The sequence below is a fragment of the Ursus maritimus genome, unplaced genomic scaffold, assembly GCF_017311325.1.
Source record: "Ursus maritimus isolate PB19 unplaced genomic scaffold, ASM1731132v1 scaffold_24, whole genome shotgun sequence".
Lineage (NCBI taxonomy): Eukaryota > Metazoa > Chordata > Mammalia > Carnivora > Ursidae > Ursus > Ursus maritimus.
The window spans coordinates 29,011,492-29,032,517 of record NW_024424897.1 but is presented as its reverse complement, the minus strand read 5'-3'; the positions used below and the strand labels follow the sequence as shown (position 1 = coordinate 29,032,517).

The 21,026-nt window shown below is 38.5% G+C and overlaps 1 protein-coding gene across 2 annotated transcripts in view; it reads right to left on the bottom strand.

Annotated features, from left to right (window-relative positions):
- The window catches only part of STXBP4 (syntaxin binding protein 4), a 223,583-nt gene that overhangs the window by 63,161 nt on the left and 139,396 nt on the right, over nucleotides 1-21,026 (bottom strand). For both annotated transcript variants that reach the window (XM_040640852.1, XM_040640853.1), the window contains exon 17: nucleotides 15,362-15,419. In XM_040640852.1, coding sequence (XP_040496786.1) covers nucleotides 15,362-15,419 — 58 coding nt within the window. The remainder of the gene's footprint in view (nucleotides 1-15,361; nucleotides 15,420-21,026) is intronic.

Here is a 21,026-nt window from a genome sequence, read left to right as displayed (position 1 = left end):
GGGGGTAGGGAAAGCTGGAAGTCTGCCTAAATTGAAAGTGGTTTTAAAGAAATACTAATGAGTGTAACATAAGAGGGCCAGGATGCCGCGGCAAGGTGAAATGAGGACACATCATTCTGTACAAAGCACCTGTTTAAAACTAAAAGGAAAAACTTGATGAGACAAAATCTTGGTATATTTACTTTGATGTTTACCAGAACATTTATAATATCTTAGTCCAAAGAAGAGACTTTAAATTATTATAAATCCTCCCTCCCCAACAATGTCCCCTAATTAGGGAGTGTGGGAAGGAAGGCAAACAGGAGCAAGCACCTCAGGGACAAGTTCAGGTGCATGCTTTCCTAGTAGACTTTTTGAAAAATAATGTTCTTAAGCTTAAACTATGAAAACTGCCTAGATATGGACAATCCATTAAATTTATAATGTAAACTAAGCAAAAACAAAATGTCTAAGGAAAAAATGTAGCTATTCACTCTGAAAAATGACTATTAGAAAGTTCCACTAGAAGGTCATCCTTGCCAGGAAACTTCATTAAGCGCTTTTTTAAAATCAACAAATCTACATCCGATCTTTTCCCAAATACAAAAGTAACACCATAAAATATTAATTGATTAAGCTTGTTCACAATATACTTCTTGATATCTGTTTAGAAAACACACACCCAGAACACCAAATGTGCAATTACAACAGCTACTTAACTAGGAAAAAACAAAAACAAAAACAAAACGACCAACAAAGGTATAAGGTTTCTATGCTTCAAGTACATATTTCACACCTAGGTCTTTTGTACGAACAAAAACCAAAGCTGCTAAAACTCAGGTAGTGCATGTGAAGTGCCTGGCAAAAAGTAGATATTCGATAAGTGATCATGGCTAGTTTTTAGGGTTTTTTTTTGTTTTTGACAATTAGAACTTTGTGATTATTGTAAGAAATACTTGGAATTCTTCCTATGATGCTGGAACAGGGCCATCTGTGTGTATACCATTTAATTTTATGTCCTGGTGAACATTGTGCCTAAAGAGCTTTGACATAATCGGTATGATGAGATAATCCCAGCTTTACTGGCTTGGAGAACATTCTAGTATTAGAGATATTTCCTCTCTGATTTGTGTGCTTGGTAGCTCAACTGAGAAGAGAGAATAAATCAGCCCTATTGACTCTGTTTAATTAATAAAGACCCCATGGTTCATAAAGTGAGATGCTCCTACTTAGTATGAAAAATTTAGAGGTCTGGAGAATAAATGAGGCTGACTATGGAATGTAAAAATCTTCCATTTGAACATACACTACCTCTGGCAAATGTTCCTGCAGAGAGTGCATCTGACCTGATTTGGGGAGCAATCAACAGCAGTTCAGATATTATTTGAAAATCTAAAAAGCATAATACTACTTGCCTCTGAGTGATTGCCAAATCTGTTGTTGGGAAACAGTAATATTCGATCTAGGAAGAGGATGGTGTTGTGTTTTTTTCTTTGTAATATTAGTAAATTGAAAGACATATTTTAGGGCTTATAAAAAAAAAAGCCCTAAGAGAACATGCTTTATTTTATTGGCAAAGAAATGTAAGTGAATTATTTAAATCCCATTATAATTACCCTCCTTATGTTTCTTACCTCCTAGCATGCAAAACGCTTTCTTTCAAAATAAAAATTTAGGACAGCCTTTAAGAGAAAAGTGGTTTAAAGACAAAAAGTGCACTAGCTTTGAAGAAATTCATTCTTAATAATGGTCTGTGATGATGAAAGAGGTTCTTCTGTTAAATTCCATTGTAAATGGCACTATTTATATATCATTGTGAGTTTAGCAAGATTGCATATATAACTTTATCATGTTTAAGGTAAGGTTGCAAAATAATGTGACTAAGTAATTAACTTGCAATGTCCTTTTTTTGGGGAGGGGTGGGGGGTAATCCTATGCATATAATATTCATATGAACAAGAAAATAAAGACAAGTAATATATGTTAATTCAATCTTTTCCTGGCATCAGTATCTTGGAATTACTGGAAAAATTTACAACTGGCCATAAACTGCAAGTAGTAATAACAATAAAAGATTAATACGTATAAAAGAATTCCAACTGAAAACAAATTTAAAGGTAAGAACAGGAAGTGAACCACGTCAATAAAATTATTAAAAAGTCACCAAACCTTGGTGAGGGAGCACGTAATCTTCCCAGACACTGGTTATGAGAATGACTGGGAATTAGTAATATGAAGAATTTATTCCAAAACACATTTAAGAGAAAATTACAAGCTGTTTGTTACCACTGACATATAAGGAGCTCCCTCTTACATAATTTTGGAAATACATCCCTAAAATCAAAAGGATATTTTTCAGTAATTAACTCTGTAAATATCACAAAACAGTTCCCGTATTTTGTAATTAAACATTTGGAAATGCAGTGGGGCTCTGACCAAATATTAGCAGGATCCCATCCAAATCCTTATGGTCTTCAAGACAAATTTCTTTTCACTACATATTTATGGTGATTTATATAAAAAGTACATATCTTTTGAAAACTGAAAAATTTGATTAATTAAAAAACCTTTACATCTCAGGTATCACATTATTTTAAGAATCTAAAGCTATATAGTAATATATTACTTATGCATAATATTGGAAAAAATTGCTGTCATTAGACTTGTAAAAGATGAACACAAAAAAGAAAATTCCTGATAAAAATATGAAAAATATAAATTACATCCTTTAAATTATAAACACAGGTTTAGATTGCTGTCGATTACTGTACAGAACCAAAACATCCCAGGTCCAGAGCTGACACAAAGAAACCGTTCTACAGTCACAGATCACAGCTTCGGGCAACTCTTAAAAATTGATGCTGTTTTTCATTGTGGTAGGATTAAAGAATACAGAAGGCCTCAAAGAACATGTCCCACTGGTACTTATATACACTGGACTATTAGATATTAATCAGCACAGAATTTTCAAGTTGGTGTATTTGTACATTCTCATGTACCCTTTGGCGGTGCCCGCCAAACTTTATGTTCTCCCTTCCGTATCACAGAGTTGTTACTAGGAGGTAGCTGTCCAGACAGAGACTACCTGTCTCAGCTATCCTTATGTGAGCATGTGGCTAGTTCCTGCCAGTGGAAGGTGAGAGAATTGATGCTTATCTCTTGTGGGCTGGAGTTTTTTAAGAAACTGGAGTGCCTTCTCTACTCTTACTCCTCATCCGCTAACTGAAGGCTGAGGACTCTGAGGGCTTAGGGGATGCGGAGCCATGAGCTAGGAGGAGCTGGGGTACCAAAGTCACCAGTCAAAGAAAAGAAAAGCCATTCATCAACCAGGAAGCTCTGCACTGACTATAGGTATGTGAGCATTAAGCCACTGAAAGGTGGTGGTTTGTTACAGCAGTTAATGTCATTCTAAATCATCATCAAGAAAGACAGTATTTCAAGATGAAGCCATGACTGTTACTTCCCCAGTAAATACAACTTCTCCAAACTAAGAGGCTGGCTTTCTAAAATACAGAAGACAGGCAATACATATATATTTTCATGCTATGGGTCAATAATCAAAAGACTGTCAGAATATAGATTAATGAAAACTAAATTTAATTAGAAACAACTTTGCTAGACCACCGCCAGTTCCCATCTTAAATTCTCGCTTATGAATACAGGTGCATTAAATATAGAAGATACTTTAATTTGTAATGTTCAGATGTTTCACTTTTTTATCCAATAAAATAAGTTTAATAAACATTTGATTAAGCACATTTTTCTTAATTACCAAATTTGAAACCTTAAAAAAACTAAAATGATTTGAAACAAAATTCCAACTAATTTTATACTTATTCTAATATTATTTTTACACCAAAGTTAAGTGGACTACACTAAAAATGTAAGAATATGAATGTACATATTTTATCAGAGAAGAATTGAACATTCTAAAATCACAAAACTGGATGGGACTCTGAGAGGTTCCCTCCCCCACCATCTCTATAGTCTTGACATGTTCTATCCAAGTATTACCAACTCCATAATGCATAAGTACAAAAGCCACTTGAGAGTGAGTGCTATAAAGTAGAAACTTCTAATTATAGTAAAAAATTATGGGGTAAACACCAAACATGCCATCCACCTTTAGAGTTCTCTCATCAACTCTACAATACTATTTCTAGTGGTGCCATCTTGGACTTGTGAATCAATGGACTTAACTGTCTTTTAGAACCTTAGTTTATTTTGAAGAAGAGAAAAAGTTATACTTATCATCCTCATGTTATATATGAGGAAACTAATACCGAGAGAGGTAAAATAACTTATTTCAGGTCATAAAACTCTTGTTAGAGCCTGGATCTGGACTCAAATCTGACTTCTGAGAATTTAGCCATTCTGTTAAACTCCTCTCTGAGGCTCTGTTATCTGGGTGGGTTTCAACAACAATCTGGAGGGTGATTCTGGGATGGGGCAAATGATCACTTTTCTAAAAGGGCTCTTCAGTCTTACAAAATGAGGTAATTTAGGATGGGTTGACTGATCACAGATTATATTGTCTAAAGCATTTTTTAAAGCACTTGCCACAAAACTCATATTTTTATTAACTAGGAATAAAAAGTACTGGCATGAAGCCCGTTTCCCCAGAAGTCTTACACTTTTCACATCATGAAAATGAATTCTTAATATGTCTGTCTTTTTGCCCACCAGGCTGTTAACTTCTGAAGGGCAGAGCATTCTACACGTCTTTACAATCTCGGTGTCAGGCTCACAGAAAATGAGGGTCAATAAATGTATCATGCATGGATCCACCACACTTTTCACTGGTATTATTATTATACCACAAGTAAAAAATGCTCAAAAGTGGTAGACTAGCTTATTTATGATTGAGGATCAGATAAAACTACTTCAGATGTGATAATGCAGTAGCCTCACTCTAAGTGATTCAGAAATATGCATAAAGAGACTCAACTTTATCAGGAAAGAATTCAATTGATTTAAACAGCCTAAAAGTTGCCAAATAACCAGGACTACTAACCCTCTTCACCAATATTCTAATATCCAAGTAACCTGAAAAGGTCTGCTCATAAATTTGGTGGTAGATAATAACTGAACCACTATGATAATCCAAACAATTCCAAATAAACTAGAGTTTATTTGCTAAATAGCCAGAGTTATATGTAAACTTATTCAAATCCCAGGATTTAAGTTATAATTGTTTACATCGAACAAGTACTATTGTTAGCTAAACAAATCTTGTGTTAACTGGTAGAGTATAAAATGCTACCAAAGATAAATAAACATGATGGTAAGGGATGGCTAAGAGCTCACGCTACCCCTCAATTCTCTCACCATTACTGAAGTGATTTTACTACCCTGGAATTTTCACCCTCTGATAGAACTCAGGATGCAGCGAAAGCCAAGTTTCTAGGCATCCAGCACCCAACAAAAGGATGCAGATTTTTCATAAAGGGGCCTGGTTAAAGCTGATGCTAAGTAACAAAGTTCGGGTAAGATCTAAGAAGACCCTCTAGCCCCCTCATTGTCCTAGATCATTCATTTGATATGCATGTTTAGGTATGTGGCAGCTGATCAGACTTGACATTGGATAAGCATTTTGTACCTTACAATGTTTTTGATACGGATTTCCCAATTTGCTTTTCATACAAAGCTCATAAACCTAACTTGTCTCTACAAGTTTTACAACTGAAGAAACCAAGGCGAAGGGTGTCCGAGTACCCTTAGTTCACACAGTAGCAGAACCAGGGCTTAGATGCAGACCAGGGTTACTATTCTTTTGTACAGACTAGGCAGACCTGGTTTGAAATCCCAGATGGCCCATGTACTAACTGGGTTACTGTGTGTCTCTGGGAAAGTTACTTAAACTTCGAGTCTCAGTTTCCTAATCTAGAAAACATGTAACACCTGCCTCAATATTGTTAAGAGATAACATGTATAAATCCTCTAGTTCCATGCTTGACAATTGTAGGTCCAAGTCATAACCCTTACCCTCTCCCACCACTGACTCCCTGTATTAGTTTTCTATTGGTGCAGTAACAAATTGCCACATAAAATTAAGTGGCTTTAAACAACTCAAATTCACTGGCTTACAGTTCTGTAGCTCAGAAGTCCGATATGGCTCTCGCTGGGTTAAAATCAAGGTGTTGACAAGGCTACGTTCCTTTCTGGAGGCTCTAGGGGAGATTTTATTTCCTTGCTTTTCCAGCTTAAAGGCCACCCACATTCTGTGGTTCATGGCCCCCATCTTCAAAGCTAGAAACATAGCCTGTCTCTGCTTCCACTGTAATATCTCTTTCTCTGACCCTCTTCTTCTGCCTCCCTCTTCCAGTGTTAAGGACTCATGTGATTAGACTGGACCCACCTGGATAATCCAGGATGATCTCTCTATTTTAAGACCAGCTGATTAGCAGTCTTAATTCCACATGCAACCTTCACGCCCCTTTACCATGTAACCTAATGTATTCAAATGTTGTGGAGATTAACATGAAGACATCATTGGGGGGGGGGTGTCGTTTTTCTCCTTGCCACACTCCCCCTCCCCTTAGCTGCTTCATCTACTAAAGACTAGGGCACAAGGGAAAAGGCACTGATTTGGATTAATTCTTGCAAATGTGCCTAAAACTTGGTAGATGTATAGGAAAAAAATATACTGCACTGTAATGGAGATTATTAGATAAAGAAAAAGGAGCTGGAAAATTTATGGAAAGTAGTTTAAGAAAGAAGCAACTGTTGTGAACTGAATTATGCCCCTACCCCATCCAATTCATATACTGAAGCCCTAACCCATAATGTAGGCTATACTGGGAGATAGGGCCTTTGGGGAGATAAAGTTAGATGAGGTCATGGAGGTGAGGCCCTGGGTCCAATGGGACGGATGCCCTTGTAAGCAGAGAAAGAGACACCAGAGCTCGATCTCTCTGCGCACACACGGAGAAGAGGCCATGTGAGGACACAGTGAGAAGGTCAACATTCTAGGAAGAAAGGCCTTACCAGAAACCAATCCTGATGGCATCTTGACCTTGGACTTCTGGCCTCCAGAACTATAAAAAAATACATTTCTGCTCTTTAAGCCACACAGGCTTGGCAGTCCTAGCAGACTAACACAGCAACCGAATTTGGAAGGGAAAGTGTTTGACAAAAAAGTATTTGTCAATTAATTTAAATAAAGTGTCCTGGAGACAGAGAGAATTCCACATCTGGCTAAATAAAATTATAACCCCAGAAAGGTGATGAATTTCCCAAATACTTCTTGCAATCCCAGAGGATTTGCTTCTAGTATTCCAATAAAATGCTAAAAAACATGCTTTATGCCTCAGTCATACCTGTCATTGGTTAAATGGCGGGGGGGGGGGGAAGAGTTTGATGCTGGCTGTCTAGATCTGGATGTTTTATTCATTTCAGTGGGCTTTGCCATTCTGAATAACCTAAGCCAGCTGGCTGGCCTTTTGCTTAAATGACAGTTGCTCATACAGCACTTCGTACGCTACACCCCTTCGTAGGTATTTATAGAAAATCCAGAGCTAGCTGTCTCAGGCTCCTGAGCAATGCAACCTCTCGGCTCCTGTCACAGGGCTTATGACTGGCCAGATAGCAGCATAAGTGCAGGTTTTGGCTAGTGGTTTCTATTTGCAGCTGTGCAAATGTTGTCATTTACAGCCCCTCCACTGTCCAATAGCAGTACTATAAAATGAAGGAGGGGAGGGAAAACTAACCTCTGTTCAAGGCTCACCAGGTGCCAGGTATTTTGCCAGGGGCTTTACCCCTCCCCCCCTTATTTTATTCAATTCTCAAAACAAGCCTAGGAGATATAAACTACTATCCTTCTTTCTGAATGAGAAAAGGGGGTACAGACAATTGAAAACCATATCAATTATACCCAAGGTCACACTCATAAGTGGTGCGTAAACACTAGAACCCAGGTCTGTCTGACATTATGAGTCCATATTTTTTTTTTCCTCACCAATTGCTTTCCCAAATTGGCAATGACAGTCTTCATGCATTTGATAAATATTTATTTAGTCCCTACACACACCAGGCACTGTACTAGTTACTGAATATTCTAAGCCAGCTGTCAAACAGATGGTTACATCCAAACCAGTGGTTTTAATACAATTTATTCATAACTAAGAAGTGTTTGGAGACAAAATATTTCCTCCTTCAAGCCATCTTTTGATTTCTTCATTACAGTCTCATGAAGAATGAAACGCTCAGGATTCTTATGCACATAGAGGACAGTGAGGAGCTTACATGCACTCTCCTGATCTAAGCTGAAGTTAGGTGCATAGAAATTGCCTTGATGCCTCATCAAGTGAGCCTTAGACTCGTCTGTGAATGGATATTTCTTAACTCACCCAAAATGAATCAAAGCAGCCAAATTAATGAGGTCTTCAGAAGGACGGCTCCTGACAGTGTCCACTAAAGTGCAGCTAAACTAGTCTGCCAAGGATTTAGGAAAAGTCAAAAGTAGCGGCTTATTATTCCCAATCCAGAAACCATCCGTTCCTCTCCACCCTCCCCTCCAATCTCCCTAATTTGTAATTACATTAGAATTACCCAGCATAGGCTCTGCTTGTAAAATAAAGTTAGGGGGTAAGAAAACATAACCTCCAATTTTTCTCTTTTGTGTTTTCTATTTTGTAAATGAGAGGACACAGTGTAACTTAAGCCTTTAATTAATACAGTAGGCTGACAATGGCAAAGTCTTATTCAAATATAGGTTATGATCCACATTCTTTCCTACCTGGGAACAACCTAATAGGATGTCCTACCTTAAGTCAATGAAGACAATCATTTAGGGTCATTAATTTCTCTGACTGGAGAGAAATGAAGAAAGCCATGCCTACCAGAAATCAGTTATCTTTTAGAGTCATTAAGGCAAAGCTTTTAAAAAAAACTATCTTACAAGAGCTTCTTTGGGTGGCTTGTCATTGTTTATTTCATTATTTCAACCTACTCTTTGTAATACTACTGCTCATCTTGGCAGAGTTTCTGCATTAGCAAAATGCTCTAGAAGACCAAAGATTGCAAAGATATGGCATGTGTCCCCTATTCCTCTTCCCCTCTGCACCCACAGCAGACACCTAATTGATCAGACATCACTGAGGATGAACATGGCCTCAGTATACTTCACAAAACCACGCCTGAGACAGTGAGTTGAAATCTATTTGCCTTCCCTGCTCTAGACTGAAACTTTTGTTTTATTCAGAAATTGCAGAAGTCCTAGGTTCTACTGATAGGCATTTATAATGTTGTAAGTATACTTCTTCCTATGTAATGGAGACAAAGTTTTCATTAAGATGAGGAGAGATCTCACATTAAAGGTGTATCAACACAAATGAACACATGGAGAATTACAAGTTTAAGTAACTTTTAAAAACAAATGATTAAACCTGGAAAATTCACTAATCACTATACACAGTATTGTATATGTATGTATATATATGTATATACATATATATATATACTATATATATATATGTAGAATATATATATATGTAAATAAATACATGTTTTACATATATTGTGAAATAGCACTGTGGTAGTCATCCTCTAAGACAGGTCCCAGTGATCCTCACCTTCTGGCATTCATACTCTTCTACACTATACCAGGGTTGGTCTGTGTGACCAATAGCATATGGCAGGAGTGATGGTATATCACTCACTTTTGAGATTGGTTATAAAGACATTGTAGCTTTTGTCTTCATATTTCTCTTGCTCTCACTCTTTCTCTTGTCTCTGGTTTTGGGAAAGCCCAATGTCTTGTTGTGTGCAGCCCTATGGAGAAGGGTCCATGTTTTGGTGAGGAACTGAAGCCTCCTGCCAACAGCCAGACGTGTGAGCTTGGAACAAACATACCAGCCCCACTAAGGCACTCTTCAGTCCCTAGCCTTGGCTAATAGCTTGATCACAACTTTATGGGAAACCCAGACAGAAAGAGCCAGAATGATCCAGTAAAACCACACCTGGATTCTTGACCCCCTGGGTGAGAAAATGTTTACTGTTTTAAGCTGCAAAATTTGGGAGAAATTTATCATGCGGCAATGGGATCAATTCAATCACAGTGAATCTGAATTTTTCAACAGAAAAAGAAAAGAACACAATGAAAGCCATGTGGCAGTAATGTCTAATTTGTAAAAATTTAGTTTTACTATCAAACATAACTCTCATAATAATTTTGTTAAATTTTGTAACACATTTTACAGTAGAATCATATCAAAGGACTACTATAAATCTATAACAGTATACAACTTTCAAAGGGAAGCAACTGGGTGGGAAAATGGTTAAGTTAATCAGGTAATTTCATCACTGCACCATCAAGATAGCTGACGTTTGTCGTTAAATTTAAGAATGCTGCAACTCTCTAAGGAGAAAATATGAAAGTTTTCCCTTGAATGCACTGGTAGTGCATATATATAGCACACAAGTGAAGCAAGCCCTGTCTATATGCATATCACATACACATATTGCTATATACACACACATACATATACAGACAAACACGTTTGTTAGTTCTGTGAAACGCTGGCTCTAGCAATGCCAACATTTTGATTAAATTGTTTATAGCAGATAAAATGTTTTCTTCTCTTGCATCAGAACTTAAGTAGATGACTACAAAGTATTAAGAGGTGTGCAATGGACATGTGCAGGAATATTCAATGAGGACTATATTTGTCTGGGCATTCTGGGGACAGCACTGACAGTTATTCCTTTGCCCGAGGCTTGGCTTTCATCAGATGGAACAATTCAATTTCCAGGAAGACAGTGACATGTGTCAATTTCAGGGAAGAAATTATATGTATACAGACCATCATCTCCTCTGGTGCCCTGGAAGGGCAATTTCAACCTGTTCTTTTTAAGTAAAGGTGAGAGAGGCAATGACCTGAGTTCATTACTTGCTATTTCCTGCCTCCAAAGTACATTTACCTGGTAAATGAACTACTCCTGCCTCAAAAGCTAAGGCTATCCAGGCTGAAAATTTCAGCTGGGGTAAATGGGAGGACGAAGATGGAAAAATAAGACAAACAAGCTACATAGTTCCAAGAAGGACACACAATGGATGCTTGAGTATGCAGCCATTACAGATGTGGCAACATTGCCTATCTGAACCCAGGAGCTAAGAGGCAGGAAGTTACCCCCACCAGAATGTTAAGAGTGAGGGGAGGGAGTGAGGAGGGCTAAACTCGGCTGGAAGTGTGTACTTTGGGTCGGGTGATATGACAGGCTTTTCACATACATAAGCTCATTCATTCTGGACAAGAACCCTATGAAGTGCTAATATTCTTTCCATTCTGTAAATATGGAGAATTAAAGCTCAGAGAGCTTAATCAACATGCCTAAGGTCATTCAGCTATCCTAGGGAGACACCAGGATTTGGACCCAAGTTTCTCCAAATCTAAAGCTCAGGTTCTTCTTTCCCCTCCATCAGATGGCTTTCCTATAATCAGCTCCACCTCACCAGAACTCCTACACTTGACTCACACAAGCCCCTGTAGGCCCACACCCAAGAGCTATTTACAAGCAATTCAAATTAGTTTTATGATCTGTCACCCTGTTCTCCTCAGGTGGGAAACTGGGGAAGAGGGTGAGGTGTGTAAAAGATAAAAAAGGAGAATGGGGATAAGGGGATGGCCAGGCACACTGAAAGCCACAAGAGATGACAGCTGGGTCCCAAGTTTATATAGCTTACCATGCCCCTGCAGAACTCTATTATGCATAAGATTGACATTCATAAAGACTTTGTTCAGTGGCCTCATTGTAAGAAGGCAGGGAAGTATGTAACACTTATTTAAGTAAAACTTTGATGAAGAAGGTTGTGCTAAAATAAAAGTTGGTGCCTGAATGGGGTTAACTTCTAGCAGAAAAACCTAACTCGGGCAAGCAGCCTGTTCCTCCACAAGGCTGAGTAAAAGAAGCACTGGTACAGTGTTAGCTTTTCTTATCTTTACTATTTGGCCTTTCTAGTCTCCAGGAGATAACTAATTTTTCTTAGAACCAAGTTTCTATTCTGCTATTTAAAAATGGATAATTATGCTAAGTGAAGTAAGTCAAGCAGAGAAAGACAATTATCATATGGTTTCACTCATACATGGCACATAAGCAACAGCACGGACGACCATAGGGGAAGGGGGAGAAATCTGAAGGGGGAGAAACCAGAGAGGGAGATGAACCATGACAGACTATGGACCCCAGGAAACAGACTGGGGATTTCAGAGGGGAGTGGGGTGGAGGGAGGGGGTAACAGGGTGATGGGTATTAAGGAGGGCACATGTTGTGATGAGCACTGGGTGTTATACGTAAGGAATCACTGAACACTACATCAAATACTAATGACGTACTATACAGTGGCTAACTGAACATAATACAAAAAATAAGAATAAAAAAATTTTAAAAAATGGATAAAGTATGGAGCTCTCCCTACATCAAAATTTGTTTAAAATATCTTTCTTGTCACATGGAAACATACTACATTAAATAAGGAGGTGGAGGTGGTAAAGCATGGGTTGTGTGTGTGTGTGTGTGTGTGTGTGTGTGTGTGTTGGGGGCTGGCTTTACGTACCTTGGCTCTGCTGTATGGCCTTGACAAAGTTAGCCTCTTTTCCACAAAGTTTCTCCAGCTGTAATGGTGACACAATGATCCCCATCATTGCCCTTTGAGCAACAAATCTATCTTATCATCTCTTTTCTGCTTTCTTTATAAGTCAAGATGAAGGTCCAGGAAGAGAATTGATGGGCTTCCAAAAGACAGGTTTAAGGAATATACTTAGGTTTAGGTTTAAGGGATATATTTTCTATGCTAGAATAGACTACATTTATGTAGTGTCTGTTTCTGGTCCTTCCACAGGACTGTGAGTTAGACCTCAGGGCAAATGGCTTGTTTATTCTTTCTCTTCTCTCCCCTCCTTGGATGCTATTCTTCCTCATGAGGAGCACAGCCCAAGACTATTGCTCTTGTCTGCTAGACACAGCGGCTTAAGCCAGCTGGATACCAGGCAGTGGGAAACACTCACCCTTTGACTGGCCATCTCTTGCTCCCTCCTTGTCTTTGGTGATCAGTGATTGTGCCCTTGGTATCCTTTCTTCCCATGGCACTAGTTAGGCGACTGACACTCAGCTTTGGGTTAGGATATACTAACAGCTGGCTGAGGCTAAGGAGTCCCCACAGGGTCCAGACTCATTTACTGGTATTTTTCAAAGGCCTCTGAACCAGAACCCCAGTAAATAATTGAATGCTAGTTTGCTTTCCTTTGATTAGGCATTTCTTTTGGGGACTTTCTAGGAGACAGGCATGGCTAAAGGCAGGATGCAACTCACCACCATCGTAATACCACCCTAATAAGAGCCAAGCGGTGTCCATATTACACACTGCTGGGAGAATTAAATGATACAACGCATAGAAAAATACACCTCACACGTGTCTGGTTACTGAGCATCAGGTTGTGCTCAATAAATGCTCATTTTCAGGGTGCCTGGGTGGCTCAGTCCGTTAAGGGTCTGGCTCTTGATTTCAGCTTAGATCATGAACTCGGGGTCATGACATTGAGCCCTGCATCAGGCTCGGCATTCAGTGGGGAGTCTGCTTGAGATTCTTTCCCTCTGCCCCTCCCCTTGCTCATGTGCTCTCTCTCTCAAAATAATAAATAAATAAATAAATAAATAAAATATTTTGAAAAAAATAAATGCTCATCTCCGCTACATCTTTTCCTTTAATCATTACAAAGTTAATATGAGGAAAAAACCCAATGAAAATGTGAATGTGGTTTTTCATTTTCCTGCCATCTCTACAGCATCATGATTCAAATCTTCCAGGAATTCAACAAGGTTAACCCAGCATATTAGGGCACAACTTTCTTTCCAGAAGAGACATGATTCTGGAAGTGAACAGTATGGTGCTAAATGTAATCCGTGCATGGGATTCCTGGGTCCTCTATTCCAAAAGTCCCTTTCTCTATACATTATAAACTATGTCTTTGTTTTATTACTTTTTGCTAGAGACCACAAGAAAAAAATACATCACAAAAACACTTTGCCAGGTTTATCCCTAGTTTTTTCTCTTAAATCTTTTAAAATATGAAGCTTTTGAATTCTCACGGTTTTCAATGGTCATATGATTTTTCATGTTTCTCTCCGCCCCCCCAACCATTATGGGCTTCTCCATATTGTGAATTAATGATGATTATGCGCAAAGTTTCAAATTTCTATGCTAAAGCTTAACATTTAACAACTCTATGAAGTAGGCAATACTTCCCTTATTTTATGATGAGAAAACTGAGGTGAAGAGGGATATAGGAACCCGTGTAAAGTGACAGAGCTTGGGAATCCAGAATTTGGATACTGCTTTGAAAAATACTTGTACACCTGAAAGGACATCAAGGATGTATCTCCTCTTTCCTCTCCAAATGTATAATAAGAATACATTGCTAGAAAGGACACCAAAAGGAGTCTTTTAGGTCTCAAGAGTCTTTGGGATTCCCATTTGTGTTCTCATAATGTCAACTCCAACATGAAAGGAGCTGCCCAGAACAGAGTGGAAGTAGATCAGTCTACTTTGTCCAGGGTAAAACTAACCAGTTCAGCAGCTAGAATATCTATTACTATTGAGGCTCTCAAAGATGGGTCTCTATCATTGACAGTCCAGTATAGTAGAATCCTGGAGTCGAAAGACTTTGATTCTATTCTGGTTTGGTAATTTAGTAGCTGTGGATTTTTGGGTAACTGCTGTAAGCTCTTATGTTCTTCATCCATAAAACAGCGAAAATAAGGCATACATACCTCAAAAGGTGTTCTGAGAATCCACTGAGATATGGTTTGTTCATATTATGCCTTGTTTATCTTGTTAGTTATTCACTGTCTTTCTTCACTATTATATAAATTCCATGACATCAGAGAACTAGTCTGTATATTTTACTACTGAATCTCCAAGGCATGGAACATTGCCTGGCACATAGCAAATGCTCAAAATACATTTGCAGAATGAATGAACTATGTATACTATAAAGCATTAAAAATGCTGATTATTATTAGTAATATTATATTAAGAAGTGTTAAGACATACAAAGTCAATTTTTTCCATTAGATACTAACTTCTCTTAAGTATTAATACTTTAAGCCAGAAGTGAATTCAGGCAGCCAACATTTAAGTTCAAATTATGATCTTGTTCCAACTTTTTGCTGTTTCCCTTGAAATAATTACTAGTTTTTCCCCCCTAAACGACATCTGATATTAGCATTTAAATCACATGAAATGAAAATGGTGAGGCTTCATTTCTTGTTACTAATTTTTGTAACCTCCAAGAGGGTTTCTTGGTTTTGCTGATTATTCTGCAACTTCCAGGTTCTCTCCAGATGTGAAGGAAATTGCTTACTTGGTTGAGATGCTTGTACTTACTTGATGAAGTACTTGATTCCATCTGCTGTGTAAGCTTCCTCCCACCCATAAGGTAGATCTAGAGTGAAGGGAAACCAAAAATACATTTAATAAGATGATAAAGATAACTTTATTTCCTGGATGCACACTTCTCACATCTTTACAATTATTTGAGTACATTTCTTGTACAAAATAATTTTCTCGAAAGAAGGAATTAAAACAATTCAGATGAGCTTTCAGATTCAGCATCTTTGGAACACAATAAATAAGTCTCGAACAGTTAACAATCTGCTTTAGTTGCATTAACTGGATTATGACTTGTCATTTACATGGGGTGAGCATTTTTGTCAGCAGGATTCAAGCAAAAATTTTTGGTGCAGGGGATGGTTTTTGCCTGAAGGCAGAAGGATGGACAAGATGGCCCCTGCTTGTCTATTCTGGCTCAAAGTTTCCTTAATTGGCTCCCTTTACAATCGTTCGCTCAGCTCTAGAGGGAATTGGTGCACGAGTGCCAGATCAGCAGGGGCTTGAAAGTAGCTTCTGGACAAGACCAAATTCCTTGTGAAGCCTGAAAGTTTAGCAAAGTGATTTACAACAGATTGTGGTATTTTATTTTGTTAATTAAGAATTTTGTGCACTAAACATAAACGGCCAAACAATTTGCTAAACTTAGCTTTCATTTCTGTAATGGGATTGAGAGTAGTGAGTGAGCTATAAAGAAATGCAGATTGAAGAAAGCAAGAAATTATTTGGCCATATTTCTGTAAATGAGTACATTTGTGTCCTCATATCAAGAGAACAGGCCCATCTTGAGTAGCGACATTCTTTTATATTCCACCTATGGATGGTACCCTTCTAGAATACAACGGTTTCTATACCTCTGCTATATCCCTGCATGCTGCTGAGGATTTTAATTGACCTTTTGGATCAGTCCTTTGATCCTGGCTTGTCATGGCTCCATTGATGGGTGTAATATACATTAATGTGCTAAAGAACAGACTCCATGCTCAGGTAGTCTACTTCTTTGGAAAGTAACTGAGCTACCACAATAGACCACTGACTTCCATTCCCCTACGTCTCAGCATGAGGCAGAACGAACAGTAACTATTTTTTTTTTTTAAAGATTTTATTTATTTATTTGACAGAGATAGAGACAGCCAGCGAGAGAGGGAACACAAGCAGGGGGAGTGGGAGAGGAAGAAGCAGGCTCCCAGCAGAGGAGCCTGATGCGGGGCTTGATCCCAGGACTCCGGGATCATGCCCTGAGCCGAAAGCAGATGCTTAACCGCTGTGCCACCCAGGCGCCCCCGAACAGTAACTATTTGAATGAAATAAAACCTTATGCTCTCACCATTCACTTTTTCAAGAATATTCTTTGAGAACAGTTCTGAAGATGTTTTAATAATTAAGAAAAACAAGAAAAGCTTTATTTTAGATCTATCTCCAGTCCATTAACACAAGTTGTATAAAATAAGATCTTGGCTAAAAATTCTGTAACTGCTTCCTTTGTCGATGAACACAGGCCACCTAGGAGTTTCTTTGCTCTCCGGGAAGTCAGCATAAGCGAATGACTGGCTTCTTACAGGAGCACATGCCCATGATCAACTCCTGCTGTACCAGTTCAAGGAGAATTATTTTCTTTTTTCACACTTTCTGTGTTTTTGTGACAGATCATTTTATTGATCACTGACAACCACTTTGCCTGCAGGGAAGAATGTCATGACTGCACAGAAGAATCTTGTTTTCATGATAAAAATGCTCAGAAATACTAGAATATCTAGTCACTAAGGCAAAGAGATGGCTAAAAGTTAGGTAGAAAGTCATTCTAATGTGACTAAGGTTTTCATCCAAATGATTTGTTTGTCCAACCATCATAGCTATACTTCTAGACTTTAAGTCACAGATTTTTTTTTTCATGAAAAGGAGAAAAAATGTACACTTTAGTATCTTTTAATCCACAGCGTCATTTAAAAATTGAGATTGACATTGGTGTACCACACATTCTCTGTGCCATCAGAGTAGAATTCCTGTCCTGATTTCTTCTTCTTCTTCTTCTTTTTAAAGATTTTATTTATTTATTTGTCGGAGAGAGAACATGAGCAGGGGAAGAGGCAGGCAGAGTGAGAAGCAGGCTCCCCGCTGAGCAAGGAGCCCAATGTGGGACTCGATCCTGGGACCCTGGGATCATAACCTGAGCCAAAGGCAGATGTTTAACTGACTGAGCCACCCAAGCGTTCCCTCATTATTTTCTTACAATTATTAAACAAGGACTATAACTTTACAACAGACTTATTCAAGGTACTAATCCATATCCATCTTAGTCAATATGGTTAATGAATGACTGTAGACATAAAGATGATTCTTTTGTGTTAAATAATGTGCACAGCTTGTTTTAGGATAAATTCTCTGTTCTGAAAAAATTAGCATTTCTTTCTATAAGACTGAGTGGTTTCTTCTTTTTCATGCAGCTACTATAATCTGAAAAACAGAACTGGAGACTAAATTGATAGTATTAATCTCTTAGTGATAGTTCAGTACTAGAAAACACAATCACTGTCCAATTATAAACTGAAAAACACAATACTGATAAACCAAGTACCTTACTTTATACAAAAAGAGCACTTTTGATTTCCATAAGCTTATATGCTTACAATAGACTCAGTTTTCCATTAGTAAATGATTTCATTTCTTCACAATAAGTGATCTGGGCAAAATTATAACATGATCTAAATAGTTTTCAAGAATCATTATTATTCCAAGGCGTTCAATTTTTTCTCCATTCCTTACTTGCTTTATTCTTGTAAATATATAATGTTTCTATTTTTCCTTTTCATTTCATATCTGTCCTAAAACTATCATGACAACCATAATCACTTGAAATTGTTTCTGATTCAAAGTGTTTGTCTATAGACTCTCACATAACATTCTTTCCATCAGAGATCATCTGTTTCCAATCAACCACTTCATGGGGATGACTCCAAAATCTTCATGAGTATCTTGCCAAAGAAAGAGTATCATACATATTTAGCTGTCACCTAAAACTCAACATATCCAAAACTAAATTCATCATGTTTTTGTACAAACTAGCTTCCTTCCAATCTTCCAATCTATTTAGGTAACAAGATTCTCTTTGTCATATTTGGCCCATTTATCAAATACGTATTGATTATTTATTACATGTTCAGTATTTTACCTTGTACTCAATATGCAATGATGAACAAATAAACATGGACCTTGGTCTATGGAACCTTAAAACACAATCATAAAGAAAGCCATCATTAAAAATAGAAATAAGTACAATGATAGAAAAGTATTGAATACTGTTAAAGAATAACTTACAGCACAGACAAAGCCTAAATCCCTGAACACACAAAGAACTACAAATCAGTAAGAACAAGGCCAATGACAAATAGGAGTCTAGGGAACATGGTGAACATTCAGGACACAGAAAAGACAAATGCACTTAAACACATGAAAATACGCTTAACTTCACTACTAATGAGACACATACAAATTAAACTATTATGAGATGCCATGTATATCATGTTAGCAAAGATTAAAAAGTTGTTTAATAAGACACTGCGTTGAGAGTGTGAAGAGACAGTCATTCCCATACTGATGGGAGCATAAATTGATAACATATTTATGGGAACTTGTCAATATCTATGTAAAATCTTAAATGCTAATAATAACAGTGGACATTTACTGAGTGGTTATGTGCTAGACACTGTTCCAAGTACTACACATGTACCAACTCTGTTAGGCTTCACGGCAATTCTAAGAGGTACTGCTATCATCCCCACTTTACAAATGAGGGATCTGAGGTGCAGAAAGGTGAAATCATTTGCCCAAGTTACACAGCTGGCAGGTGGCACAGCCCAGACTCTTAAGCGCTATCCTCACTGTCTCCATGTACCATTTAACCCAGCAATTCTTCTAGGAATTTAGGCCCCAGATATGTTTTCTATACAAGATTATTAACTGTTAAAAAAAAAAAAAAGGATAGGCAATAATTTAAATAACCACCAATGGGGACTGACCGGAGACAACATATCCAGATAATGGGATATTGTCCAGCTGTGAAAAAGAATGAGGAAGTAATTTATGTACTAATTTGGATAGGGGGCGTGGGGTAAAGGATCTCTGGAGGAACTGCAGTTAAGGAGGTATGGACATGGGGGAGAACACTCTAGGCTGAGCAAACAGCATGTGCTCTGGGGATGGGAAAAACTTGGCACATTTGAGGAACTGGGAGATCACTGTTGTTGGAGCACAGTGAATGAAGGAAGGGAGAATGATACATGATTTGGCTGGACAGATAAGCAAATATGACTGTGCAGGGTTTTGCAGGGCATGTTAAAATTGTTCGAAAGTTTCTTAAAAAAGAAGCAGGAGATCTGCTTCTCATTAAGATGAGGAAAACTGCAAAGAATTTTGCTCCCACCATATGTGGGGAAAAGCTGTACAACCTAAAAAATATAATAATTTTTTTTTTAGTCCTTTAGAGACTGAGTTCCTCACCTGAGCTGACCCTGAGGTGAACTGAATTCCAAAGAGTGATGAGCTCCCCCAAGAAAAGATGGGGCACATGAACTCTTCTCTCCTGGTAGAGTGCAGTAAAAAATGTTGCCATAAAAGTGGGTAAGAAGAAAACATCTAAAATTGTAACAAATTTGTAAGGTCTGATTGTGGTCTAGCATGATAGTTTTTAGTATTCCTGGGAGCTCCCTGCCCTCCCCAAGGAGAATCTACTCTCTCTAAACAGCTCCTTGCTTACGAGAAAGATTGGGGGTGGGCAGGAGACCTGAGAGAGCCCCCCAGGTGGTGAAAGCTCATGCAAAACCTGCAAAGTTTTGAGGGGGGAGCAGGTGTACCATCCATGTTCTGGGCCCTGCATGAGTACAAGATGGTGGTCAACTGCTATAGGGGACAGGCACAAAACTGCAGAGCCCTCAACCCTCTCTGATATGAAGGAATAGCTGGCTGTGGCTGGGGAAAAGCAAGAGACACTCCCCACCCTGGACAGGACACTGAGTGACATGAAACAAAAGTCATCTGTTCCTGGAGTGTCTGGGTGGCTCGGTTGTTAAGTGTCTGCCTGAGGCTCAGGTCATGGTCCCAGGGTCCTGGGATTGAGCCCCGCATCAGGCTCCCTGCTCAGCAGGAAGCCTGCTTCTCCCTCTCCCACTACCCCTGCTTGTGTTCCCTCTCTCGCTATGTCTCTGTCAAATAAATTTAAAAAATCTTAAAAAAAAAAGTCATCTGTTCCTGGGGGACAGAAACTGTCACACCCTCAATCCCTGCCCAGACTCCAGGAAAATCTTATTTGCCCTGGTGGGGGGCAGAGAGTTATAGAAAACTGATGTCTTCATCTTGTACCAATACTAAGTCACTGGAGGGACAAGGGCAGGAAACCTTTTAAATCCAGATTCCACAATGATAGAAAGCAGAGTCTAACTTCCACAAGGAGAGAGGCAGGAAACAGACTTGAGCACTTAGTAGGAGGTAGGGTTGTCTGCCACTGGGGAGGGACAGTATGGCTGAGAAAGCCCTTGCCCTGTGACTCGGGCACAGGGCCTGCTAAACCAGAGATTGGAATAGGAAAACCAAGAGCCTCTCCCCAACCCTTACTCCCCACATCCACCTCTAACCTTACACTGAGCAAAAAACAAGAGCCATCTACTTG